Here is a 26585-nt window from a genome sequence, read left to right on the forward strand (position 1 = left end):
GTTACAGCAATTTTCACAAGTGGTAGCACTGAGGCAGGAGCCGTCCTGCCCTGAAGGCAGCGTGGCGATGACTCACCCAGATGAATCATTCCAGTGAGCTCTGTGAGGTCTCTGGGGGGCCAGGATCTAAACTGAGGAAGCATCAGACACCGATCGCGCAAAGAATACCAGCTCAATTTCACGATTCCAGGAAAAGAACCATAGCGTTTTTCACTGGAAGAAGGCTTAGAGACCGTGCAATTCAATGCCATTATTTTGTAGATGGGCAAATGCAAGTCCAAGATCAAATGGTCACTTGGTAGCCAAGCCAGGTGAAAGTTCAGGTCTTCTGATGTCCAGCTGTGACATTCTCTCTGCCACACGGCTGGAGCACACCTCTCAATCTTTGGGAAACAAATGTGCATCTGCGTTCGAGCTTTGGTGACAGGAGTGAATTATGACTTCCCTGGGCAAAAATGCAGCCCCACTTATGCTGCTGGGCAAGCACTGTACCTTCCATTAGGGAAGCTTAGGTTATAGCATCAATAATAAACAAGGCCACAGCTGCTGCCAAAACTGCTCACCAAAAGTTTCTTTCTTGGTATTAGAATGATGAGTGTATTTTCCCTAAGAACTTGTTTCTGGCAACGTGTACAAATAAAGCAACACACACAGTGACAAACTCTGCTGGTTACAGTTTAGCTGATGACATTCTTGTTATTGAAACAGGAAGTGACTCAGCCACGACAGATCATATATTTTATTCCATTGTGTTGGCTCATTTGAAAAGAAAATAAACTATCGCAAGGTAACAGCGTTTGTTTTCTAAATAATACCTTTTCTTTGGAGAAAAATGTAACAGAGATGAATGCTTTGAGATTTTAATGAATGTTTTCTAAGAAATTAGGGGAGGCTTCCTCAATTGATATATCATCATTAAAGTAATGTGAAGTAAGTTTCATAAGTATTATACAGAATCAAACGAGTACTTTTTAATAAAAGGAAATGAATGTTTAATATTTTTAAGGACATGGATTCTAGTATTTGGCATACTGTTGTAAAACCTTTCACAACACTGAATAGTAGTATGACTGCTACTAACAGGAAGCTTACATTTGGTTAGGGGGACCTTTTAAGACATTAAAAGGTACTATGTTTTTAGATTTTACTAACTTTGGAATTTTTGCTCATTATGACCTGGGCTGAGCTGAAGTTTACCTTTGTCCACTAAACCTTTGCATCTACACAGTACAAATTAATAATATAAAAAATAAGTATTTCAAATGCTTAAGACATTTAAACAAATTTTTCACATAAACAGCTGAAATACTGAGACAGCTGAACATAAACAGCTGAAATACTGAGCCTATGAAATACTGAGAATATATGACAGTTCATGGGGGTATTTGAGAACAGTGCCTCTTCTACTGAAATGTGCTTAAAATAAATAATAAAGGATTTTTAAAAATTTGATCGTTTGATGTTCACAAAGTCCCTTGCCCAGCCCTTAAATGATTCAAATAGAAAAGCTTCACTGATGATGGAGTTAGATGTGTGATATTTCTTGTCAATCGCTGGCTTTCCTAGTAAGGCAAACCTCCATCTGATGCATAATGTATTTGGGATGCTGTGGAGAGACTGTGGATGGCACGGTCTGGGGACCATTGATCCCACTGTGGGTCTCTTCCTGCTCAGGCAACAGAGGACCAGCTGAAGGCCCTGCCTGGGTCACAACCAGAACCAGAACCACAGCACATGGTCCCTGTCCATCCCTTTCTCTCAAAAACTTGCCATCTCCAGTTGCTGGAGAATCAGGACGGCCCTGGTTCAATTCTCTACAGATGCTCAGGCATTCAAAAGACGTAGGCTCTCTTTAATTTTTTTTCCTGCTTTTCCCTCCTTAAATCTCAGAATGAATAGTTTCCATCTGTAATTGTTGGTTTTATATTTTAAAATAGTGAACCAAGAAACTTAATGTCTCATTATCTCCAAAATGATTCGAGCATTCGCTGCATGCAACTATATTGATAACAGCCCAAGACTTCCATTTCACTTTGTCTGCTCAAAGAAGATCCCTTTTTTATTTTTCTTTACTGGTCTGTATTGCCAGATATCTGCTGTTTCCACACTCTGCATAGATCTAATTTAAGTATTAAAAAAAAGAGATAGCCCAGACATTATCCTGGATTGGCAGTTTCAAAAACACTTGTAGTTTCAAGCCATCATTGCAGATCTGAAGCAAATTATTCTTGCAAATGTGTGAAAAATTGACTTTTCTAAAAAATGGTCTGTGATGTACATGAGCTGAGACATATTCAGGAAAACCACAGTTTCTGACACCCCTCTCCATTTTCCTGGAGACATGAAGAGTTCTTGATAATTTCAATTCTCTAAAATGACAGATACCGTCAATTTGCTTTTTAGAGTATCATGTTTTCTTGTGCTCTGTCATGTAATAGTTTACCTTAAAGCATTAAGAAAACACCTCTCTGCTCTGTCATCTGTAAGGGCTTCTGGGCTCAGGAGAGCAACGCGAATCTCACCACAGAAGTTCAGGGCTTTGTGGTTGTATGCTCACTGCACAAAGAGACAGTCACACCGTTAAGGTTTTCACGCTACCATGACAACATGTGATTTCCAAGTACCACTTTTTCTGCCAGACAGCTCCAGGATTTAACTCCCAAAGAGATGCTGCCTTTCAACAAGGTAATCTTTTAAAGTAGTGCTATAAATAGCTCATTACCCAGAGCGTTTTCTTTCAATAGCAAGGTGTCTGAGGATAGGTAATTCTAGACAAATATTTTCTTCAGTCCCTAAAATTAATTATTAAAATACTCTTGAAACCTGGCATGTTTTTATGAATCTGTTTATCACAACAATACTATATTCTGAAAGTAGTCTAAAGATACTCATTCAGGCGGTAATTTGCCTTATGCCAGCTGGAAGCTCTAACATCCCATGAATGAATTGTCCACAATATAACCAGGTGACCGTCATGTGTGTGTGTATGTGTGTGTGTGTGTGTGTGTGTCTGTGTGTGTGTGTGTGTCTATCTGTGTCTGTATTTGTGTATCTCTGTGAGTGTGCCTTTGAATATGTGTGCCTGTGGGTGTCTGTGTGTGTCTGTGTTTTTGTGTGTGTGAATATGTGTGTCTGTGTGTGTGTCTGCAAATGTCAGCATCTGTAAATATCTGAGTGTCTGGGTGTGTCCACTCCCAACCAAGACTTTTTCTGGGGAAAATAAAAGCCAAGCAAACAAAGAAATCAAGGAAGACTGAGTGTGTTGGGACCAGAGTCACAACGATGGGCTGTGTGGAGGTGCCCCCAGCCCCGCCTGCTACACACTGGCCACCAAGGACCAAGAAGGCGCCCCAGTGGTGGGGACTCTGGAACGGTCCTGCGGTCTGAGGCTGTGGAAAGGGCAGAGTGTGACCTGATGTCTCCATTACTGAGCAGAGGGGGAAAAATGTTCACCCACCAAGATCTCGCCCTTCTCTGCCCGCCCGTCGCTGGGCCACCCCAGGAGGAAGCAGGCCTCGCTGGTTACTCATTGATGTGTCCCCATTTTCTATTGGTGGAATCTTCCCTGGAGTCAAGCTGAATTTGTCCCTGTGCCTTAGACAAAATCGTACTTATAATTAGCAGCGTCCATGAGTTCATTTAATCCCCAACCAATCCTGTAAAGGAAGCATGTTTTTAACGGAAATCCAAAGGAGTTGAGAACCGTGTCCGCAGCCAAGTAGCTGGTTACTGTTAGAGATGAGGTCCCAAGAGCAGACCCTCCTCCGTGGCACCAAGTGAGGTGCGCTGATGACAGGAGGGGAGAGGTTACTAGAGGTCATCAACTCCGGGTCACCCAGATTGGCTGCTGGTTTCTTTAATAACAAATAAGAAATGGCAGAATTCATCAAGCCTCTGCTGTTAAAATTCCAACTGGAGACCTAACACCTAGATCTCTCACCTCAGACACCCCTTCCCAGACCCCTTCACCCGTGCCCTCAGACACCCCTTCCCAGACCCCTTCACACGTGCCCAGGACTCCTGGGTGACGCCTCCCGACAGGTGAAACCTCAGAGTCCAAGGCGGCCTCTAGACTGGGGAAGGCCGTGCAGACCCCATGCTGCCAAGGCTCCTGTGAGACGCAGGACTCCGAGAGAAGGAAAGGACCACTTATGGAAATGGAAAAGAAGCCCCTCCAAGGACCCAATCGTGTAAATGATGCACTTGTGCAAACAGCCCAATCATGCAAATGACCCAAGCAAAGACTTTTCACTAGAAGTGAAGCCTGCGTTTGCTCCACTCTCGGCAGCTTTAGTGTCACAAGAAATAAATCTTGGAGAACGTTCTCCTTGGAGTGTTCTAGGCTCTTGATCAGCTCAACAAACGGAGATGTTCTACTGGCTGCAGAAGTGTTAAGTAAAATCATAAGTGAATTGGATTAAAAAGCCAATTTTATGTTTATTTCCTAAAATTAGAAAATACCGACATCATTAACCTGTAGTAAGTCCCTTGTTCATGCATGCAGTCACTCAGGGACTCATCTTTTAAAAAGTGTTTACTGAGTAGCTGCTAGATCCTAGGCATTGTGCCAAACACTAAAGACAAAGACAGAAACCAATATCTAAAGCCCTGAGTATTTTACTGCTCAAAGGTGATACAGACCTCCTGGATGTATGAATTGGGTCGTCTATATAAAACAGGGCAGGTGCTCAAAACCTGAAGATCATTTATACTATATCCCTCCTTTGAAATTTAATTTCCTTGGGAAGTTTCTAGTGATTTCTATGTTTTTAGAAGGCATTATTGGTGGTTCATCTTTATTTAGGACATAGTTGATCAAAATAAGATTAAAGGCATTCACCAGCAAATATAATCATAGCCTATTTAATTTACAAGGGCAGACTTTAATCTTACTTACAATTGCCAATCTTCAAGTATTTTACTCAACTGTAATTTTTTCATATTCTCTCTCTCTTTTTTTTTCTTTCACAATTTAATGCCCAATGGCAGTCTTCAGATTTATACCAAATGCATCAATCACTATTCTTTGGCAATCTTCCCTTTTCTCTTAGCCTTCTTATAAACTCTAGCTCTGAATGTTAATTATTAGAGGCTGCCTTACCTAGTAGTCAGCGACATTACTGCCTTTAGAAAATTCTCTTCAGATGGGTGCCTGCTGACATTCGCAGAAGGAGGAAGGGTGGCTGAAGACTCTGGTACCACTTCCTTGAAGTGGACAGTCTAATAAGGAAGATAGGGATTCACAAGTAACACAAGACGACCACAACCTCCAGACAGGCAAACACTCGGAAAGTCTGCCCCCCAAGCACCATTTTTTTTTTTTTTTTTTCCAAGCACCATTTTGCAGGAAGTTAATTGAGTTAAATGTCTGACTGGAGCCACAAACTCTATCCATCTTTGAATGCCCTGTTGTGGTGATGAGCCATGGGAATGGGAATCAGTGCCTCTTATTAGGGAGCTCACAGATCTCGGGGAGGAGAGAAGCATAGCAATCCACGGTTACAGCACAGAGGTGACAGAGGACATGGCGAGGGGCCTGGTACTTAGATGGGGTGATGGGGAAGGCTCTAGAGGTGCATTTGGGCTGAGTCTCAAAGGACAGTTACGGAAGGCTCTCAGTATTCAAAGGCTGGCCACCTGGCTGACCAAATCAGAGAGGGTTTGAGGAAGCAGTGGCAACGATGTGACAGCCCAGCAGTTTCAGCAGCCAGGACCGAGGGCAGGATAAAGCAATTAAGGCCGGTCTGCAGGCCCCACAGCTCATCGCTTCAGACCCACGATGGGATTACAATTTGCTTTATCTCCCTGTTACCAAATCCTGATGATTGCCCTCAGAAACAAATCTGCCATCTTTTCTCTGTATCTCCATTGCTACTATCACACAGCACTGTGGTCCTGCCCGTGGGCCTGGTGCTCAGACTGCCCTGCTCCAATTCCCAGCCCTGTCACTCTGAGGCTACAGGGCTTGGGCTGTGAGCTCTGGAGCATCCCCTCAGCCCACCCCTCCCTACCTTTCAACCTGGGCCACAACTCACAGCCAGATGACCCTAGCCAAGTGACTTCTCCTGTGCTCACTTCAGTTTCCAGATCTATAAAATGGGGTAACGATAGCCTTTGTCTTGGAGGCTTGTGCTGCCAAACATATATGAAGTGTCACCTCTCCTTATTCCTCCTGGGTGATTTTGAGCAAGTTATATTACCTCTTGTGCCTCAGTTTCCTCTTTACTTAACTTCTCAGCGGTGGGGTGGTGATGAGGATTCAGGTGGATAATCCCCAGTAAGCACTGAGCATAGTAATCAGGAAAGGATGTGGTATCCAACTTTGTTTCTATTCAGCCTGTCTTGTGAGAGTTGCTTAATGTTTATCATCACTGCCCAGCTCCCTCTTACCACTTGCCTGCCCGTCTTGCCATATTCTTTCTGCTGGCCCACACTCCTGCCAGAATTGCTTTCCAAGAAAAATTCCCCCCGTGTCCTCTCTTCTCACCCTCCCAGGTGCTCACCTCCTCATAACACTGGACAGCATGCCAGTGTTGCTTCTGGTCCTTCTACCTGCCCGTCACCGCCTGTCGAGACCACCACCATGACACTCCCCGTTCCTCTGCTGAAGTCAACATCTCCCTTCCGCATTCCCGCTCTACCGCGCGCCTCTGCGAAAGGTCTACTCTGCCTTCTCCAGGCTGATGACCTTATATTGGTATGCTGAAAGGAAGAGGCCTTACTCCTAATCCCTCATCCACTGGCCAGAACACAGCGCCAGCTCTGTATCCTGGATAAACCGTGCTCAACATAGGTGTCCCCCCCTGTTGGTTTGTATCAACAATCTATCAAGTGTTTATGGGAACACTGAGACTTGTGCCCCTAAGGCTTGATGGATGCTAGTTTTTTCAAGAACAAAAGGATTAAGCCCTAAAAGTGACCATATTATCTAAAAAATATTTTAAATTTTAAGTAACATATCCTTTACTATCCAAAAATGTTTATTGTTGACAATCTAGGAAACTAGGTGGAGTCTGTCATGTCCCCTTATTCTACTACTAAGTACTATTTAATACAAGTTAATTTATATTGTTTTTATGGACTGCAAAAAACGACCTCCCAAAAGAACCACGTTAAAACCCTGGAACCTATGAATGTGATCTTATTTGGAAAATGGGTCCTTGCAGATGTAATTAAATTAAGGATCTTGAGATGAGCTCATCCTGGATTATCCAGGTGGGCCCTGAATCCAATGACATGTATTTTTAGGAGAGAAGAGAGATGGAGATTTGAGACAGAAGAGGAGGAGGCCATGTGACCAGGGAGGAGAGATTAGAGGGATGCAGCCACAAACCAAGGAAGCTGGAAGCCACCGGAAGCTGGAAGAGCAGAATGATCCTCCCCCAGAGCCTCCAGAGGGACCGTTGGCCTGCCAGCACCTTCGTTGAGACTCATGGCCTCCAGACAGTGAGAGAATAAATTTCAGTTGTTTTAAGCTACCAAGTTTGCAATTTGTTACAGCATCCATACGAAACTAATATATGATAAACAAATATTAATTTTATATTCTGATTCATTAGATGCTTTAAATCAACATCCTTTCTGCCTGTCTCTCTCTTTCTTTGTCTCTCATTTTCTCTCTCTCTCTCTCTGTTCTAAGAACACTGCACACCTTAGTACACTTCCCCTCTGCAGCTTCCCCACCATTAACTGGAGTTCAGTATTTGTTTATGGTTCTTTGTGTGCATGTGTGTGTGTGCATGTGAAATTTACCGAAAGTTAAATATGGATCAGTACAGACACATGCAATCACCCGTGTAACCCACACCTCTATCCAGACATAGAACAAACCCATCACCCATCACCTGTCACCATCACCGATGACCATCACCAAGAGAGCTTCCTCATGCCCCTTCCCAGTCAATCTCCAGCCCTGCCCACCAGATGCAACCAAACATCAGTTTTACCTGTTCTAGAACTTGAATACTGTAGTCTGAATCTTGCAGTAGGTATTCATGTGTGCAAGGCTTCTTTCACTCATTCTAACATTCCCGAGATGTGTTTGTGTTGCCACACATGCAGTAGTTTGTTCTATTTGTTGATGAGCAGTACCACAACGGACAAGAATACCACATCTCCTGGTGATGGACACCTGGGTGGTGTCCAGTTTTTGACTATTATGGATAAACGCAATGAATGATCTTGTACAAATCTCTTTGTGAACACATTCTTTCAGTCTTTTGGTTAAAGGCCTGGAAGATCTGAGTCATAAAAGTGTATGTTTAGTTTTATTAAAAACAGTCAGATCTTTTTTCACAAGTTGTTCTAGCGTTTTACATCCTCACCAAATTGTAGCAATGTTCTGGCTGCTCCCATACATCTCCACCAACTCTTGGTGTTTCAGGGCTTCTTAACTAGCTGTTTCAGTGAGTTGTATTTCACATTTCCCTGATGATGAATAATGTTGAACGCATTTTCATGTATTTACTAACTATTTATATATATTTCCTGTGAAGTATCTGTTCAAATATTTTGCCTATTTTTTATGTTCTTTAAAAAAATGTTGTACATCCATGTTCTCCATGTTGCTCCTTTCCCCCTAATAACAAGAAAAAGTCAGAGCATCTACAAAATCCTCATTTTCTTTAGTCTACTTAAGAGCAGAGTGTGGGGGGGGCCCATGTGAACAGAATCTCAGAGGGTGTCAAGGCTCTCCGAGGAGAAGCTGTGTACAGCAGACTTAGGGATGGATGAATGCTGAATTCATGACTGGATGAACGGCTGAATGTTGATTGCCTTCAATTTATTGAATGGCTATTCTTTGCCACAAACCAGGGATTTTAATGCATTATCTTTTTCAATTCTACCAAACTGATTCTAAGAGTTAGACATTTTATCTCCATTTAAAAGACATGACCAAGGCTACACACCTAGCGTGGGTAACTAGAGTCTACAGTCCATCTTTCATACAGTGTCACACTTCCACCCTCTGAATGACTTTTGCCTTCTATGATGCTTCTTTGTTGATTTTTTTAAAAATCGGATGTGACTAGTATTGCTTAGATCCCATGCATACTCTTTTTCATGTAAGAAGCTGACATTATCTCCCCACCAAATACTAACATGCACCAGGAGTGGTAACACGGTTGTTTTAAGACATCGACCTCCCTATGTATTGCCTACCTCCTCTGTCACAGGGAGTATTGCCTGCTTTGTGAATGGTGTGAATCCCAAACACCTGACCAGTCACAGGGAGTGAATAATATGTGCTGAATGGCTAATGGGTGCAGAGGGAAGTCATAGTGCTTATTCTCTTTGAAATTCAGCCGATGTACTGTTTCTATAACTTTTTATTATTTTTTTTGAAAAATAACCATTTTGAGTGTATCTGTATTGTGTCCAATCAGGTTCACTATTTTAAAAATAAACTATACAATCTTCTAAGAACAGGGAAGTGCACGTACAAGACAAGGACAACTTTACATTCTATAGGAAAGTAGATAAAGAAATGCATTAAAACAATAAAGAATTACCACGAAGAGATTACCTGATGATCACTAATCATCAGGAAATGAAAATCAAAACCTCAATCAGAGATCACCTCACACTGGTCAGAATAGGTATCACTAAAAAGTCCACAAGCACTACTATATATAAAACAGATAACCAACAAGGACCTACTGTATAGCATACGGAACTATATGCAATACTTTGTAATAACCCATAAGGAAAAAGAATCTGAAAAAGAATACACACACACACACACACACACATATATAATTGAATCACTGTGTTGTACACCTGAAACTAACACATTGTAAATTAACTATACTTCAATTTTTAAAAATCCACAAACAGTAAATGTTGGTGAGGATGTGGAGAAAAGGGAACCCTCTTACACTGTCAGTGGGAATGTAAATTGGTGAGGCCACTATGGAAAACAAAATGGAATTTTGTCAAGAAACAAAAAATAGAACTACCATATGATCCAGAAATACCACTCCTGGGTATATATCTAAAGAAAATGAAAACACTAATTTGAAAAGATACATGTACCCCAACATTCATAGCAGTGTTAGGTACAATAGCCAAGGTATGGAGACAACCTAAGTGTCCATCAACAGATGAATGGATAAAGAAGATGTGGTATATACACACACACACACACACACACACACACACACACACACACACACACACACACAATGGAATACTACTGAGCCATAAAAAACAATGAAAATTTGCCAACAACATGGATGGACCTGGAGTGTATTATGCTTAGTGAAATAAGTCAGAGAAAAACAAATACTATATGTTATCACTTATATATGGAATCTAAAGAAATAAATAAATATAACAAAACAGAAACAGACTCACAGATAAAGAGAACAAACTAGAGGTTACCAGTGGGGAGAGGGATACAGAGAGGGGCAAGATAGGGGTAGTACAAACTATTATGTATAAAAAATAAGCTACAAGGATATAGTGTACAACACAGGGAATATAGTCAATATTTGATAATAACTAGAAAAGGAGTATAATCTTTAATAATTATGAATCACTATGTAGTACACCTGAAACTTATACAATATTATAAATCAGCTATAATTCAATAAAAATAAAATATTACTAACAGGAAAGCAAAAGAATAATCGTCCAAAAGGTAAATAAGAATATTGTAACCATGACGCCCACATACACTGCACAGAGAGCCATCATGTGCCTTCCCTTGGGCAATATATTCTTCCCTTCACCTAACTCTCCTCTGATCGGTCCAGGATGCTGACCCTCCCTCGCATAGTCACTGGATTCTTGCTTCCTTTGATCACTGCTGCCAATTACTGAGAAAACCCTGTCCCTGATATAAGCACACTCTCAAACCATATCCCAAATACAACCAGCTGCTGGTCCCAGGGGGGTGGGCTCAACCTGAAGATGGTTCAAGGCAAGCCATTCCCATTCCCAGAAATTAGACTCAAGGCCAATGTCTTCCCTATGGAGGGCCAGTCACGCTCTCTGTTTCTGGGGTAAAATAAGACTGAACACAGGTTAATGATCATTTTAATCAATTCATTATGAATCATCTTCACAGCCTCTTTAATACAACAGATACAATAAGATAATAACTTCCCCTAACTTTTGATTGACAAAGGTCCCTGCCTAGAATGTTATAGGGTCATAGCCCTGGTATACTCAAGTCTGCTAAAATCTAACATACAAAATCCTGTCAAAACTTCATTTTACATACTTCAGTTTTTAAAAACTTTATTTAAAAGGATGTTTCATTAAACTCTATTTTGAAATAATAATGGAGGTAGTAGCTATAATTCAGTTTTCCATTTCTAAATTTAAAAGCACATTCTTTGTAGTCTTGGCATTTTGCTTGAAAATGAACATTATGGTATATTTCAGGAGATAATTTATATGAAAAAAACCCCACATTGAATGTCAGCTTCAACCTCATTTAAACTGTTTTCACATTCAACTAGGGGAAAGTCTAGTTGTTAATCTTGGTGAGGGTCTCTGCATCTTCTTGGAATGAAGGCTTATGTATGGTAGGTGACAAGTAAAAGGACATTTTCTAGATGCCCAGTTCCCAAACTTTACTGGCAAGAGATTAACCTGGGGAGCTTGTCAAAACTCAATGGCTGGGACAGCCTCCACCCTCTAGCTTATGATTCTGTAGGTTTGGGGTCAGACCCTGGAATCTGCATTTCTAAAATGTACACAGCTGGTGTGGATGGAGGACCCTACTGAGAATGGTTATAGGCCCCCTCTTTTTTTAAACGCCCCCTCCCCAAGTGCCCTCTTTTTTAAAAGAAAACTGTGTTCCCATACAATCAAGAGTGTAAATAACCCCCTCAAGAGCAAGCAGATCCAACTTGGGTCTTCCAGGCCATTTTGGTCCTTTTCCTGCAGGTTAGGCAGGCATGGGGGTGGGGCGGGGCAGAGGCGTGTCCCCCAGGTGTGTGCCCTGTCCTTGCGAGGGAGGCTGAAGGAGGGACCTCAGATTCACATACAACATACCCCAGTGACTCTGGAGTACCTCCGGCCCCTCCCTGTTCCTCACCACACCCGTGGGGCTGCCCAGTCCACCATCCGTCCACCACCACTGGGTCACAGGTGCCACCTGAGAATTGAGCGGGACAGATGGGGATGGAGTGGGACAGGGGGAACAGATGGGAACGGAGCGTGTACGGAGGGGAGAACAGAGTGGGGAGGAGGGGAAACAGAGAGGGACAGAGGGGGAACAGAAGGGGACGGAAAACGGGGAATACGGGGGGACGGAAGGGGGGACATAGTGGGATCGAGGGACGGATGGGACCAGAGAAGGGCAGGCCGGCCCGAGGTCGGAGGGAGGTACAGAGGGGACCCGGCCCGGCTCCCCTCAGCCAGGCAGCGGCACACTGAACCGCTGGGCCAGGGGCAGGGGACTGGACCCGCGTGACCGGCCTGAGTAACGAGGGCCGGGGTTTGCGGGGACCAGCCCGGGTGATGGGGATGGGGACGGGGACCGGGACGACAGGGGTACGGGGACCGGGGACCGGGGACGGGACGGGAAGGAACACCCGGCTCCCTCTGCCCGGCAGCAGCGCACTCAGCCGCTCGGCCGCACACCTCCCAGCACCGACTCCTCCGGCGTGAGGCGGCTCGCGCCTTATATACCCTGCTAAAAATAGCCTGCGAAACCGCCTTCCAATCACAGCTGGCCGAAGTTCGAATTCAGCCAATGGCGAGGGTTGTGATGGAGAGGCTCGGTCACGCCAGGCGGGGCCGCTGTAAGCCACTGCCCGCGATTGGCCGAAGCTGACATCATCGTCGCGCAGCCCCCGGGCCGGGCGCGGCGTGATTGGGCGGTGCGCGGGGCGGGCGCGGGCGAGTCACGTGGGGAGATGGGGGGGGCTGGGCGGGGAGGAGGGGAGGCTGGCAGCGGAGCTTTGAATAGGGAAGTTTTGCAGGGGTTACGTTTGCAGTCAGTCCGGTGTTTGCAAATATTGTGTGGGCTCGCGAGCGAGTCTCCGGGCTCCGGTAGGATCCGAACCCGCGGCGCCTAATTGCTGCCCACTGAGTTTGCATGAACTTCCCCGGCGCTGCAGGCACGGCTGCTGCGCTCCCGACTCCAGACCGCACACCTCCCTGTTTTTACAACAGCAGTGACTGTCTTTTCCAACCCGACATGGATGTGCTCCCAATGTGCAGCATCTTCCAGGAACTCCAGATTGTGCACGAGACTGGTTACTTCTCGGCGCTGCCCTCCCTGGAGGAATATTGGCAACAGGTAAATAGGAATTTTCATGGGCCAGGTGCCCGGGTGCGCCGAGGAGGGAGTGCATGCACTCACCGACAGGACGGTGTGTGGTTGGAGGTGCATTTCTTTTTCTTCTTTTTTTAATGGTTCGGGTAAATTTTTAAAAAATTAAAATAATTAGTCTTAAAACGTACTTCTGCTGCCTCCGGTGTGGAAGGCACTTTAAAGGGGCCTTTTACAGCGTGGAGCGGAGTTGTCATTTGAGTGGGGCGCAGCAGTGCTTCGTCGCTTGGAGTGTTTTTGCCGTTTCAGGGGCTTATGAACTGCGTTCTCCGGAGGGCAGACCCAGCTCCGCGGCCTGATCCCGGCCCTAGCCCTTGGCAGAAGTTTGGTGCTTGTACCAGCTCCAGACTCCACAGCTGGATCTGGTCATATGAACTTGCAAGGACTGCCAAGGGTGTTTTTTTTTTTTAAGGGATTTTGGTTTTGTTTTGCTTTTTGGTGTTTGTACGTGGAGATTTTTTTTTTTTTAATTAAGGATTTCACCAGCGAAACATCCACCAGCTCCTTTTCTCTACCAGGCCATTTTCAGTTTCTTTACCTTCTTGGGAATCCTTAAGATATGCCTCGATCTGCCTTGTTTTTCTTAACCTGCTTCTTTTGTTGACCAGAAAAAAGAAAAAAAAAAAAACCAATGTTTGCACAACCAGTGACTTATCAGTCATATGACAATGAGCCCGTCCGAATTGCTTCAAGTCAGAGTTTGGGAAGAAGAGTCTCTGTTTCCGGCATTTTTTAGTGGAACTGCAATTTTTGGCATTGGACATTTAAGAAACAATTTTCCCCCCTTCTAATGCGTTAGGATTACCTGAAGGGAGAGATTCTGACACTTGTCCCATTATCTTTAAAGATAGAAGGAAGGTTTGGGGTTTTCTCTGTGCTGCTAAGCAGTTTGCTTTTTGTCACAAAGTGAATTAGCAGATCAAATATATATTGTGGGTTTCAAAGCCTAGAAGGCTTTTAGGGGAGATGAAATGCAAAGTGTTACAACCTTCACATGCCTGCTTAATTGTTCCCAGCCCTTTCCTGCCTCCCTCTCCCCTCCAGGCTTTTCCTCCTAAAGAAGCTGCTTCCTAGGACGTGATTGAAATTGATCTAAGTAGTTTCCTTGGGCATTTGGGATTTGGGCCACAAGCCAGGCTGAGCTCTTGGTCGCCTTCAGAGGCTTTTAAACTCTCCCTGAGAGCTTCCTTCTGGTCCCCAGTGCTCCTCAGCATAATGGAGATTTTAAATTAGCCAGATTATTAAAGTTTAACAAGATCTCAATAAACGTGCTTTCCTTTTTCTTTGGAACATCCATAGAATATCTTGCTGTCTCTCTGCAGAACACTCTAGTGTGCTTTGTAACCCAGGCGTCTAATTTTAGGGGTAATGAGAAAACAATGATTGTTTTTTCCCCCTCTGCTTGCTAGGTGAGGAGGGGGAGGGGGAAGGGTCTATTCTGATAGCAGGCACACTGCTAAATAACCAAGCGGGAGCCCTTTGGGTGGGCTTTGCTAGTCCTGAAAATGATTTGCTAAAAAGAGCAGAGTTTGCTGTAGAAATCTAAAGCTGTGGAATTGCAGTAGTATAGACAGCCTTATATGGACATGCAGACAGTTGATCCTAGTGAAGATAAGGGCAGACATAATTTAAACCTAAAATGTTTCCTACCGTTTTTATTTTCCAGTGGCTAGAAAGTTTGAGATGGTGGGGAGAGGGCATGCTGGTCTCTCGGCAGTTGTAGCTTCTGGAAAGGTTGGTTGTGGGGCTGGGGGGGCACTCTGGCCATGACACACTGCATGTATATTTGAACCGGGTCCTTTTTTGGCCGCTGGTCAGAATTTCAAAAGGAAGTCTCCTTTGGCATTGTGTGAAAGAAATAGAGTGATGACTCATACAGTTGTACTCTTGGCCAGTAGATAAAGTTCTTGTCCATTGTGGGACTCCCAGCAGGGCTGCGGAGGAATTTCCCCTCCTGCATCCTTTACAATAGCAGATGGCCATTCTGGAATGGTTTCTCCACTCCTGTTGTTGTTTTCCTCTGACCACTGTGGAAGTCATTTAAGTTGTGTGTGCGCATGGCCCTGCACTTGGGAATGGCATTCTTTGAAAGCCTATTAGGTCTGGGCTCCGCAGGAAACGGGTGGTTTCTCTGCAGCTCCTACCTGACCCTAGACCATCAGCTGGCTGCGTCTGCTCACTGAGTATGGCCTGTGCTGTCAGCAGTTCTCCAGAGGGAGACACATGCCATGTCAGAGCACACTGTGTTGAGAGCAGCAAGCCCTCTGTCTTTGCCTCTGGAAGGCGGATGCCTGGGTTTCCTTGTTGCACAGGGTTCTCGACTGTCAGATAATGTGGTTAAACCTGTCCGGTGGGGGCAGGTCTGAGGCTGGTATTCTTTGTGTGGCTTACAGAAACTTATTAGAAACATCAACACTGTAACTATAACAAAAACTGGCTCAGTGACCATCAGCCATTTGTGGCCATTGGTCCAACTTGGGGAAGCGGGGAGAGGTTTCACCTCTGGTTTTTCTTCTGAATGTGTACCCATTCCTAGAAACAGCTTTCCCCTCACTCTGCTGAAGACACGGATTCTTGTAGTGACAAGGCCACAGTTTATTTGCCCTTGACTCCTGCATGTTTTTGGAAGTGCGCTTTCGGTTCGTTTTCGGTAGTCGTCACAATCACGTGCCTTCTTGTGGTTCCTTTCGCACAGACCTGCCTGGAGTTGGAACGTTACCTCCAGAGCGAACCCTGCTATGTGTCAGCCTCCGAAATCAAATTCGACAGCCAGGAAGATCTGTGGACCAAAATCATCCTGGCTCGGGAGAAAAAGGAGGACTCGGACCTGAAGATGTCCTCCAGTCCCCCTGAGGATGCGCTCAACAGCCCCGGCTTTGGCTACAACCTGGAGACCAACAGCCTGAACTCGGACGTGAGCAGTGAATCCTCCGACAGCTCCGAGGAGCTCTCGCCCACCACCAAGTTTACCTCTGACCCCATCGGCGAAGTTTTAGTCAATTCGGGGAACCTGAGCTCCTCCGTCACCTCCACGCCCCCTTCCTCCCCAGAACTGAGCAGGGAGCCGTCCCACCTGTGGGGTTGCATGCCGGGTGAGCTGCACCCTCCCGGGAAGGCGCGCAGTGGGACTGCGGGGAAGCCCGGCGACAAGGGCAGCGGAGACGCCTCCCCAGACGGCCGCAGGAGGGTGCATCGGTGCCACTTTAACGGCTGCAGAAAAGTTTACACCAAAAGCTCCCACTTGAAAGCACATCAGCGCACCCACACAGGTCAGTCTCTCCTGCGACCCGGGCACCGCTGAATTAATTGCACCAGCCCTGGGAGGGGGCCGGGGCTCCGCAGGAGGCTGTCAGAGCAGACACGTCCTCACCTCCTTTCTTCCCTCAAAAGAGTTGGGTCTCTGGGGAGGACAGAGTAGGCGCTGAAAGACTGGACATGTGTGCCCGATGAATGGTTATCGCTTTCAGATTAAACAGACAAGAGGTAAATCACATTCTCTGTCTACACCGAGTACCCCACCCACTCCAGCCACCTGGGTTATCAAGGCCCACTGTGCAGTCTGCAGTGTCCGTGTACAGTGCTACTCGGAGTTGCCTCTGATTTTTGGAAATGAAGCTCGAGGGTTGGGAGAGGGTGGCCGGGCTGTGTGGCGCAGGTGGGTGCCGGACACCGTGTGGGGTCTGAGCTAGACCCATCGACTCTGCGAAGCAGTATCATCAGCAGGTACTTAGTGAGAATTTCTCTGTGTATCATGCTGCCTTTGTTTTCTGATGCCAACTTTCAAAAATAATAATAACTTCTTAATGAAATATCACAGTCTAGAGAATAGTTCCATTTATAGTTACCATGACAGTCTAGGATAACTGGGGAAGCATCACAGAAATTTTGGAGCTGGACGGGGTCTTAGAGATCAAGTCATGCAAACTCTCGTGTTACCAATAATGAGAGGAGATCAGGATCCTGAAACGGCTCAGGGCAGAGCCAGGATCAGGACCTGGGTACCCTGGAACCAGGCTACTGACTGTGGCAATTGTTTTTTATATTCTCAGGTAGCACTTTTAGTGAAATCATATTTGTAATCCGACCAAGGGATAAAGTCGACTGGGTCTTTTGCTTGTCATTTAGAAAGTGTTTTGAAGACCTTGGAATGGGGTTTCCCAGAAACTCATGACCTCAGTTTTGGAGAAATATAGTTTCCCGGAGGAAACTACAAAGCCTCATTCCACAGGGAAGTGAGTAAGGAACAAAATAAGTGCTTGAGAGAAACCGTTTCCATGGAGAAAGAAATAAAACCCAGCCCTGGCCAAGGCCACGGGTCCAGTGGGCTGACACATCACCTCGGAAGTATTTCTCCAGTCTGAGTCATTGTCATTCTTACACGTTCACTCTGATTACGGTCATGTGGGCCCTGCCAAGCCTGGGTCTCTTCCCCAGCACTTGGAGGCCCAAGGCTAGGTCAGGAAAGAGCCCCTGCCTGTTACCTTGGGAGGGCCGGCTCCCAGCGCTAACTGAGGTTTATTCTGAATTCCTGAGGTCAGTGGCCTCTGGGCCTGCTCCTGAGTGGACTTTCCCGCCCCGTGTTGGGGTAGCAGGGCCCTTCCCTCACTGTTCAGTGAAATCATGGCGTGCCTGTCGTGTGCTCTCTTCCCAGGAGAAAAGCCTTACAGATGCTCATGGGAAGGTTGTGAGTGGCGTTTTGCAAGAAGCGATGAGTTAACGAGACACTTCAGAAAGCACACTGGTGCCAAGCCTTTTAAATGTTCTCACTGTGACAGGTACGTGCATGAACAGCAGGGGCGCGGCAGTGCCATCCCCGGAACGGAGTAGGCATGCAGTCACCCTGCAGCAAGGCAGCCGTCTTCCTGGCCTGCACTGGCATCTCTCTTTTCAGCCCAGGACTTTTTAAAAAGGCTCTAATATGCCACTCGTCCAGGTTAGGAAGCACCGTGTACTGAGTGCACGAGAATAGAATGATTTCGTTCACACTTTCTGCAGATTGGCCCTTTAACAGTTTTCAAATTTGAAGGCTGGGCAGTAAAGTCAGGTGACATTCCCAAGAGCTGATTGGCAACCTCCTTGATGTATACTCCTGCCCCGAATGTGGATGGGGCTGACTCAGCATGATGACTCCCACCCCCAATGGAGAGGGCTAATTTAGCTGGGGGGTGCACGAGCAGGAGGTCTGTAACTGACGGGGCTGGAGACCTAACGTCTGGGACCCCGATTCTCTCTGCAGGTGTTTCTCCAGGTCCGACCACCTGGCCCTGCACATGAAGAGGCACCTCTGAAGGGGCAGAGCATCGACTCCTGCGGGCTAAAAAGGCTTCCAGGCTGAGACGGCCGTGGAAGGAGGGTGCGTGTTCCAGCCAAAGCCATTTTGCACCCTACCCGGTCGCCTCCAGGACCTACTGGGAAGGTCTTTCGAGGGCGAAAAAAGTCATGTCCGAAGCGGCAGAGCACCCAGGGTGTGTGGTGTTTGGGTGGCCCTGGCCTCGCCACTGGTACCTATCCTCTGAGTGGTCCCTAAGCCTTTGCCGTGAGCATGTGCACTGAGAATGTTAGTGGTGGGTGGGCTGTATGTGGAGGGTCTCCTACGGACTGTGTGACGAGACAGAGTCCTTTCCCTTGCGAGGCTTCAAGAGACAGAAAAAAAACATAGTTTGAATGTTTTGTGTGTGAGGCCTGTTCCATGAGATGAGATGACCACCAATCATTTCCCGGGGCGGGGTGGGGGTGGGGGGTGGTGTAGGTAGAGTCTGCGCCTTAGAGGAAAAAAAAGAAAAGAAAAAAAGAAGGGAAAATGTGGAGGGCAGGCGTGGGCGGTCAGGACCCGGGAGTGGCGAGTGGGTGTAGTGAGGGGAGCCCCTTTCCCTCTAGTGTGTGGCGAGAACTTTCGGTGTCTGGTTCAGCTGTGTGAAGTGAGTAGCTTCTGCTACTCTCTGAGACAGAGTTCATTTGTTACCCATTGTATAAGCTGTGTATCTACAAATATAATACATTGATAACTTTTCCTTCTAAGACAAAAGTAATGCATGGTCTGGGGAATTATCTGCTTTTCCATTTTTAAATCAGGACTACAGTTTTGATTCCAGTTCACTGAGCAGCTAAGATACGATTGGTTGAATTCGGTGACCCCCTAGCCATCTGGGCTTGGCAATACACAATCCTTCCCCCCTTCAATTTCATAACACTCCCCTTCCAGAGAGGCATTGTGCAGCATAGGACTATTTTGTAAATGGTTCGAATTTGAATTACCTTTTTGGAGAATTTCGTGATGCCCTTGAAAGATGTTGGACACGAGTTGGGTGTCCAGGACACTAGGGCTGGGAATTGCTGGTCTAATGTCTCATTAGACTCAGAACCTAAAATTTTTCTCAGTTGGGTGGATAAAACCACTAAAGCTTAGAAACTGTTTTCTCATGCAGCTAAGTTTCTCTTATTTATGCCTTGAGGACTAATTTCTGGTTTTCTAGCTGTTAATGCACTGTAGATCTTAACAATGGTGCCTTACGCAAGTGGCCCCTTATGTAGGGGTCTCGTACAGGGGTATGGGTGATGCATGCTTTATTAAGGCTCTTTTTTCACCTGGCTTTGTACTGTATCAATATATAATACAGAAAAAAAATCTCTTTAAGGTCCTCCTTCACAAAGTCAAATAGATGAAAACCCCCCAAACAAGTCAGTATTTACTCAGTAGTTTAGACAACTTGACTGTCAGTGTTAAAGTGGAAAACATGTGATAATTGGAAAATCAGACCATTTCTGCCACCGTGAGACTTCCGTATAGACTTTGCACAACAGTTGTACAGATCATACACCGGCTGTGTTTAATATGTAACATTTTCACACGTATTAAAGATACAGAAGTATAAAAAACAATGTATTTGCTTAAAAGGCACAAGTTTCTCGCGTATCTATCTAGCTATCTGTTGGTAACACAGAAAGTATATTACTTTTTTTTAAAAGTGGGCGAAATTCTTGTGTATGTATATTTGTGTGTACAGTATGTGTATGTGTGTATGTGTGTGTATATATATATATACACATATATATAGATAATATATACATATTTTTTTAAGGAGAAATTAGAATGTCTAGCTAGAAAATTCCACAGCCTGTGAAGACATATTTCAAAATGGCCACAAAGGAGGTAAACATGAGAACTCTAACTTTTATAAAGGCTTTCCCTTTAATTTAACAATTTGCCACAGGCTCTTGGCATCAAATCTCTTCCAGACTGCCAACTCGCTCATCATAATCGGCAGGTCTGGGATAGGGTACCTTCGCCATTCAAAACTGGCATGAACGGAATACTAGCCCGGTCGTTGGTCTCAGACACACTAAGGTTTTGATTTTGAATGTCAGCTTTATTGAAAATCGAGCCTAAGAGTAAGCTAATCACAGGGATTCCTTTTTAGAGCACTTTTTATGCAGATGAAGCTATTTTTTCCCAGCACATAGATTCTTCCAGTTTTCCAACGAGTAATTTCCCTGAATTGGCACACCGCAGCATGGACAGCTGATCCTCCATCCAGCTGCTGGCTCATGGGTGTGGATCTTTCCTTTATATATATTTATATATATATATATATATATATACACACATATGAGTCTGGCTGGGCTGGTATTTTGTTTGGATCTTCCTGGAGATGAGCAATGGTGAAAGCTCACATAACTGGGTTTTTTTTTGTTTTTTGTTTTTTTTAATCTGGGCTGATGGATACACTTACCTAAAGAACTCATTTCATATTGCTGAGGGGGGAAATGCACTTTTCTTTTGGCAATTCCAAATCCAGGCACTTGATTTACTGGATTTTGGAAAACTCCTTTTTTGGCCCTGCTGTGTGCTTAGCCATAACAATTCCATTCAGCAAGAAGGTAAACAAAAGACAAAAAAACTTGCACTGGCTTGTCTCACTTATGAAACACCATGGAGTGGTTTGATTGGGTGGGGCTGGGTGCCACGTATGTCAATGCCTGTAATTTTCGTAATAAGCAAGTACATAAAGAATTACATTCTGTTCAGGTGATAACTGAGCCTCAATCAAGCAGAAACTTTTTGCTTGACGTTAAAAAAAAAATTTCTATTAGTGAAATTTCTTTTTTTTTTTGAAGCACCCTGTTATCTAAAAAAATCTTTGTAAGATTTTTGTAAAATTTTGTTTTACAAGATTTTATTTGAAATTGTTTTTTGCAAGATTGTTATATTTCTGTATGAATGTATTTTTTATTGGAATAACATAAAAGAATTCTTATCAGCATCTTGAGTCTGGTTTTTTTTTTTTGCAGGGGGGTGGGGGGGGTGGCCGAGTGTTGAAACAAATTCCTGACAGATTACTCACCCGGCTCTTCCTTGGGAAATCTTCTTTGTGCTACCCAGGGAGCCACTTGTCTCCCCCCCACTCACTGCCCTTCCTGGCAGCAAAGGTGGAAATAGGAGCCTGGGGTTGCTCCCCTGATGGGCACTGAATTCTCCTCCAGAGACTGGCCACCAGGCCTTGGGGCACAGGAGGAAACACTTGCTGTGTTTTATCTTCCTGTCACTCCAGCCAGGAGAATAAATTGCAGAGGCATCCGCAGAATGTGAAACAAACACCTCCCTTTCACTTCCGCATGCTCCTGCAGCCCTGTTCCACAGAGGCGGTCAGAGCCCGGCAGCCGCTTCTGACCTGGCCCGCACACCTGGCTGAGATGTCACCCAAGAGGGTGAAAAGGACACAGTTGGGACAGCAAGCCCTGAAGCCATCCCCCTGGCCTTCAGTCCACTCTTCTTACCTACCCCCTCCCACTCTGGTCAGCCCAGCAAAATAGGGCAGAAGGTAAAAGATTGTTTACATGATCACCGGATTTTTTTTTTTTCTTGAGGTAAATGGGATGCATTCAAATGCAGAGTTTGTTCCAAAACAAAATAGCTTTTGGTTCTCTAGAAACATTTCCTGTGAGCAGCATTAGATCTTAGTTCTACTGAGCGGCGAGTGGCAAACAAGTTTGTGTTGAGTTCATATTAAGCTCCTCAGTAGTGACAGTAAAATCAGTGTGTGCTTTCTAGAAGGGGCTATAGGATGATGGACATTTCTGAGGCAATGAGCTTCTTAACCTTGTTCTTAGTTTAAGGAAGTTCTCTGGTTGCTGGAAGGGCTCACTGCCTCTTGTTCCTAGCAGATCTTCATTTTGCTGCGTGGGCAGAGTTTACACGAGCCGCTTTTAATTTGATAATTGGGGAGGGGAAGTTGAAGTGCGTCCCCAGATTAGAAATGTTAAGTAATTTTCTTTCTAGAACTGTGGTAAAAATATCAGCCATTTGAACGGAGTTGTGATGTGGGAGGGTGCAGGAAGCAGATGCAATTTTTGCCAGGACTCATGGGTGTGTTGTGTTCAAAGCACATGTCAGGATGACTAATAGTTGGATTGCCCTGACTGTAGCACTAAATAAAGGCTTGATAATGCATTCTCGGCTACTAGTAAGACATGACCACTTTGTCAAGTGAAGACTATGCCGAACAGCTCGGTTATGTTCAAATAAGGCTGCTAGGAGAACTGCCATGCAAGGAATCAGCTGTAAACCAAGGATAATTATAGAAGGACAAAAACTTTCAGTCTGTTTAACAAAATTTTTGAAACCTAGCTAAATGAAAGGATATGTTCTCAGTCGAGCTCGCCGTGTGCTTTCAGACAATTTGCTGAGCTACGCTGTACCTCAGTTTTCTTATTGCTAAAATATTTTGGGTTAGGTCACGTGTATCGAGTATTTTATAGAGCACTGCAATTCTGTGGTCTGTGAGTATAGGGTAGACTTCAAATTACATGTCCACCCTCCTCGAAATGCTCAGCTCAGATCTAGAAAGCTTTCTCTTGTGCTACAGTAGACAGCATTGTTGAGAAAATTGCTCTGACTTAGGATGGAAAGAGGGACATTCTCAAATTGCCCCTTTAATTATAGTTAAGTTATTCAAGCATTTGGTGCTTCATAGCATACCATTTTTTTAATTAAAAAAAAAAGAGAGGGCTTCCCTGGTGGCGCAGTGGTTGAGAGTCCGCCTGCCGACGCAGGGGACACGGGTTCGTGCCCCAGTCCGGGAAGATCCCACATACCGCAAAGCGGCTGGGCCCGTGAGCCATTGCCGCTGAGCCTGCGCGTCTGGAGGCTGTGCTCTGCAACAGGAGAGGCCACAACAGTGAGAGGCCCGTGTACCGCAAAAAAAAAAAAAAGAAAAAGAAAGACCTCTTTGAAAACTGCCATTGTAGCCATTGCAGATCCAGTCTCAAGTTCTCCCAACTCACCAATCATACTGCACACGTTCCCAGCTGACTTGTGTGCTCAGAGGGTGGTGGAGTCGATAGGAGGTAAACAAACTTTTATATTTTAATTGCTCCGAAGAAAGAACATATCTTTCATATGTAACTCCCTTCTTAGTTTTTAACCTTATGCCACCATGAGCTATATTTTTAACAACCCTCCTTCTCAACCTGAATTATTCCCCTCCCCAAACCGGGTGATGATGAAAATGATGATATCTACTACTTCTTGTGCCTTGACTACGAATCGGGGAGGCAGTATGTTATATATCTGTGTGTGTGTGTGTGTGTATTTATGTATATTTCCCAATGTACTCCACACGGCGGGCGTTATCCCCATTTCACAAGTGAGGAATACTGAGCAGCTTTCTCTAGATGGCTCAGCAGGAAGCATCAGGCTAAATATTTGAGGCCACGTCTCTCAAATGCCAAAGACCAAGGCTTTAATCACCAGCCAACACTGCTTTCTGTCTCACACAAGTTCTCACGAGAGCCTTCTGCTCGTTCTGTTGGATTCACCTTGAAATGAAGTTACATTTATGAAATGGAGACAACTTTCTTATAACTCAGAAGCACTAAAGCTATAAACTGTTCTGTAAGCCTAAGCAAACAAAAGTAACCATTTTGAATTGCTTTCAAGATATGAGACAGGTGGCATGTATTTATTTCTAATGTTTAAGAAGCTCAAGAAAGCAACTGGGGATGTGACATCCTGCATTAATTGGCAAGCATCACCTAATGTGCGTAGTTAAGACACAAAGAGAAGAAAATTAGGTCCATGCATCACACAAATGAGGCAATACAACAAAGTGTGTTTAACTAGATTTAGTTTATAACACAGTCTCTCTGTTTCACCCTAAGTAATTTTAATGAGAATTCTCTAAACGTCTGTGAATGGAAAGAGACAAAGACAAGAAGGAATCTGGGTACCACATGTCCTGATAGGAGTCATGCTGGGCCGAGCAGTCACCGCAGAATTTTCAGTAAGAGACAGATTTAGCTAGCATGCCCCTTGTCACTGTGAGTCTCTTCAAACTCGTGTTGCTAAGCCTTGCACTGACTTCCCTTTACATAATTGTGCTAAAAGAGAAAAGAAAAAGGTATCATATGATCTAGAACTGTTCCTTAAATTCAGAGCCCCCAATCCAAAGCTGCCACAAACAAATAATTATTAACTTTTTAAAAGGCTTGGCTACTTAGATAGTGGAAAATGTTCGCCAGGCCAGAGAAATCAGCATTTTCCTAAGCTGTGTACTTGCTTGATTCCCAAGCACATGTACCGGTGACTTGCATGTATTGACTAATCAGAGTTCTGTTCCCCTCGATTTCTTAAGTTTCACATTACCACGTTTCATTGTGGTTGTGCAAGACTTCCTTCCAGATGTGCAAGATAGGTGATGACAAGCACGGGCTTTATCAATTAACTCACTGTAAAAGCAGGCGGCATTGCCTGGGTGTCATTTTTCCGTTTGCGTGGCTGAGGAGATGGGAGAGTGGTGGCACCGTGGGGTAGGTAAAAGGGCAGTAAATGGCGTGTGCCCTGTCTTCCCTTTCAACAGGAATTCGAAAAAATCTTCACTGTCACCCCCGTGTTCACTCACATAATTTGCCATCTTCCTTAAAATAGGTCATTTACTCACAAGCTCAAAAGCTGTGCTGACTCACCAAGAGACATATGTCTGTGTGTGTGTGTGTGTGTGTGTGTGTGTGTGTGTGTGTGTGGTATGTGTGTGTGTGTTTGAACTGTAAAAATTTAACTCTTCATGGTAAAATTGCCTTTGGGCAACATTCGGACATATAAATCATTTAGTTAAAGTAAATTAAAGAGGACATCAATGTTCGCTACGGACTGAAAATTTTGAACCGTAACGATGCGAGTTTGAATATCTATCTGTCGTCAAGCCCCACCAGAAGATGGGGAGGAGACGGCAGGAGCTGAGACCACCAAGAGTCCAGCACTGGTGAGGTTGCCCCCAGCAGTAGCCCTGTGACCTGAATGAGGCCCAGTAAGACCAAGAACGGGAGCCTTTGCTGAGTGAACAGCAGCACGTGAGGATGCCCCAGGGGACACGCCACCTACCTCCTGGGTTTCTCCAGTCAGTGATGCAGCATTCACACTTTGCATGTATCAGGAGGAGGGAACCAGGAGAACAGGTTCAGTCCCATTTTGGCCAGAAATGTCTGTGGGGCTTGAGAGAGGAAGACTCAGCAGCAGCTTCTTGTTCATCCTTAATCAATCGTGACCCACCCACTGTGCTTCCTGCTCTTAGGTAACAAGGAACATTGCCTTTTAAGGATGCTTGTATTTGAGTGACCAGCCGGAGTGGCACCTGGAAGTCAGGAAACTGGACAAGAACATGGAAAAGTCGTCCAAGGGCTGGAGCCCTTTCTTTACATCGTGACTTTCCTTGGAAATTTTTAACAGTAGCCCAATCTAGGAGTTTCGTTTTGTTTTTTAATTTAATTTTTTTTATAGTTGCTTTACAATGTTGTGTTAGTTTCTGCTGTACAGCAAAGTGAATCAGTTATATGTATACATGTATCCACCCTTTTTTAGATTTCCTTCCCATTTAGGACACCACAGATCACTGAGTAGACTTCTCTGTGCTATACAGTAGGTTCTCATCTATTTTATATTAATACATAGTAACGTATATATATTTTTAAGGGAATTCTACAAATTATATTTGCAAAGACTGGGCATTTACCCTATCATGTTCTGAGGAAGCAACAGTGAACCTTCTCACATGTAACTCACAAGCAGAAGAATAGCTAACTCCTGGCTTTGAGATGGTTACTTAAAACACTTTCAGCTTTGTTTTTCTCATCTCCAAAATGTGAATAATGAGAATCTTTTAAGACTGTTGTAAGATTAGAGGTAAGGTATACAAGGATCAATAGTAGGTCATTATCATCATCCTGCGGTAGATATTTATTTCTCAATCAGAAAAATAATTTTTGTCTTCCCATTGAATTTGTTTAAAAATAGAATTTAAAA

General features: G+C 44.7%; 1 protein-coding gene across 1 annotated transcript; it reads left to right on the plus strand.

Annotated features, from left to right (window-relative positions):
- Nucleotides 1-12927: 12927 nt before the first annotated feature.
- Nucleotides 12928-19006, plus strand: KLF6 (KLF transcription factor 6). The gene is made up of 4 exons (XM_030836848.2): nucleotides 12928-13258; nucleotides 15987-16560; nucleotides 17943-18066; nucleotides 18528-19006. Exons 1-4 carry the CDS (start codon nucleotides 13055-13057, stop codon nucleotides 18577-18579), a joined length of 954 nt encoding a protein of 317 aa, XP_030692708.1. The 5' UTR covers nucleotides 12928-13054; the 3' UTR covers nucleotides 18580-19006.
- Nucleotides 19007-26585: the final 7579 nt, after the last annotated feature.

The sequence above is a fragment of the Globicephala melas genome, chromosome 2 (genome assembly GCF_963455315.2).
Source record: "Globicephala melas chromosome 2, mGloMel1.2, whole genome shotgun sequence".
In the NCBI taxonomy this organism is placed as follows: Eukaryota; Metazoa; Chordata; class Mammalia; order Artiodactyla; family Delphinidae; genus Globicephala; species Globicephala melas.

Excerpts from the sequence above, each read along its gene's own strand:
- KLF6 (XM_030836848.2), top strand. The coding sequence starts at position 13,055 with ATGAACTTCCCCGGCGCTGCAGGCACGGCTGCTGCGCTCCCGACTCCA. Across the intron at positions 13,259-15,986 it reads TGGAGGAATATTGGCAACAG|ACCTGCCTGGAGTTGGAACG; the intron begins GTAAATAGGAAT and ends CCTTTCGCACAG. Across the intron at positions 16,561-17,942 it reads ACATCAGCGCACCCACACAG|GAGAAAAGCCTTACAGATGC; the intron begins GTCAGTCTCTCC and ends CTCTCTTCCCAG.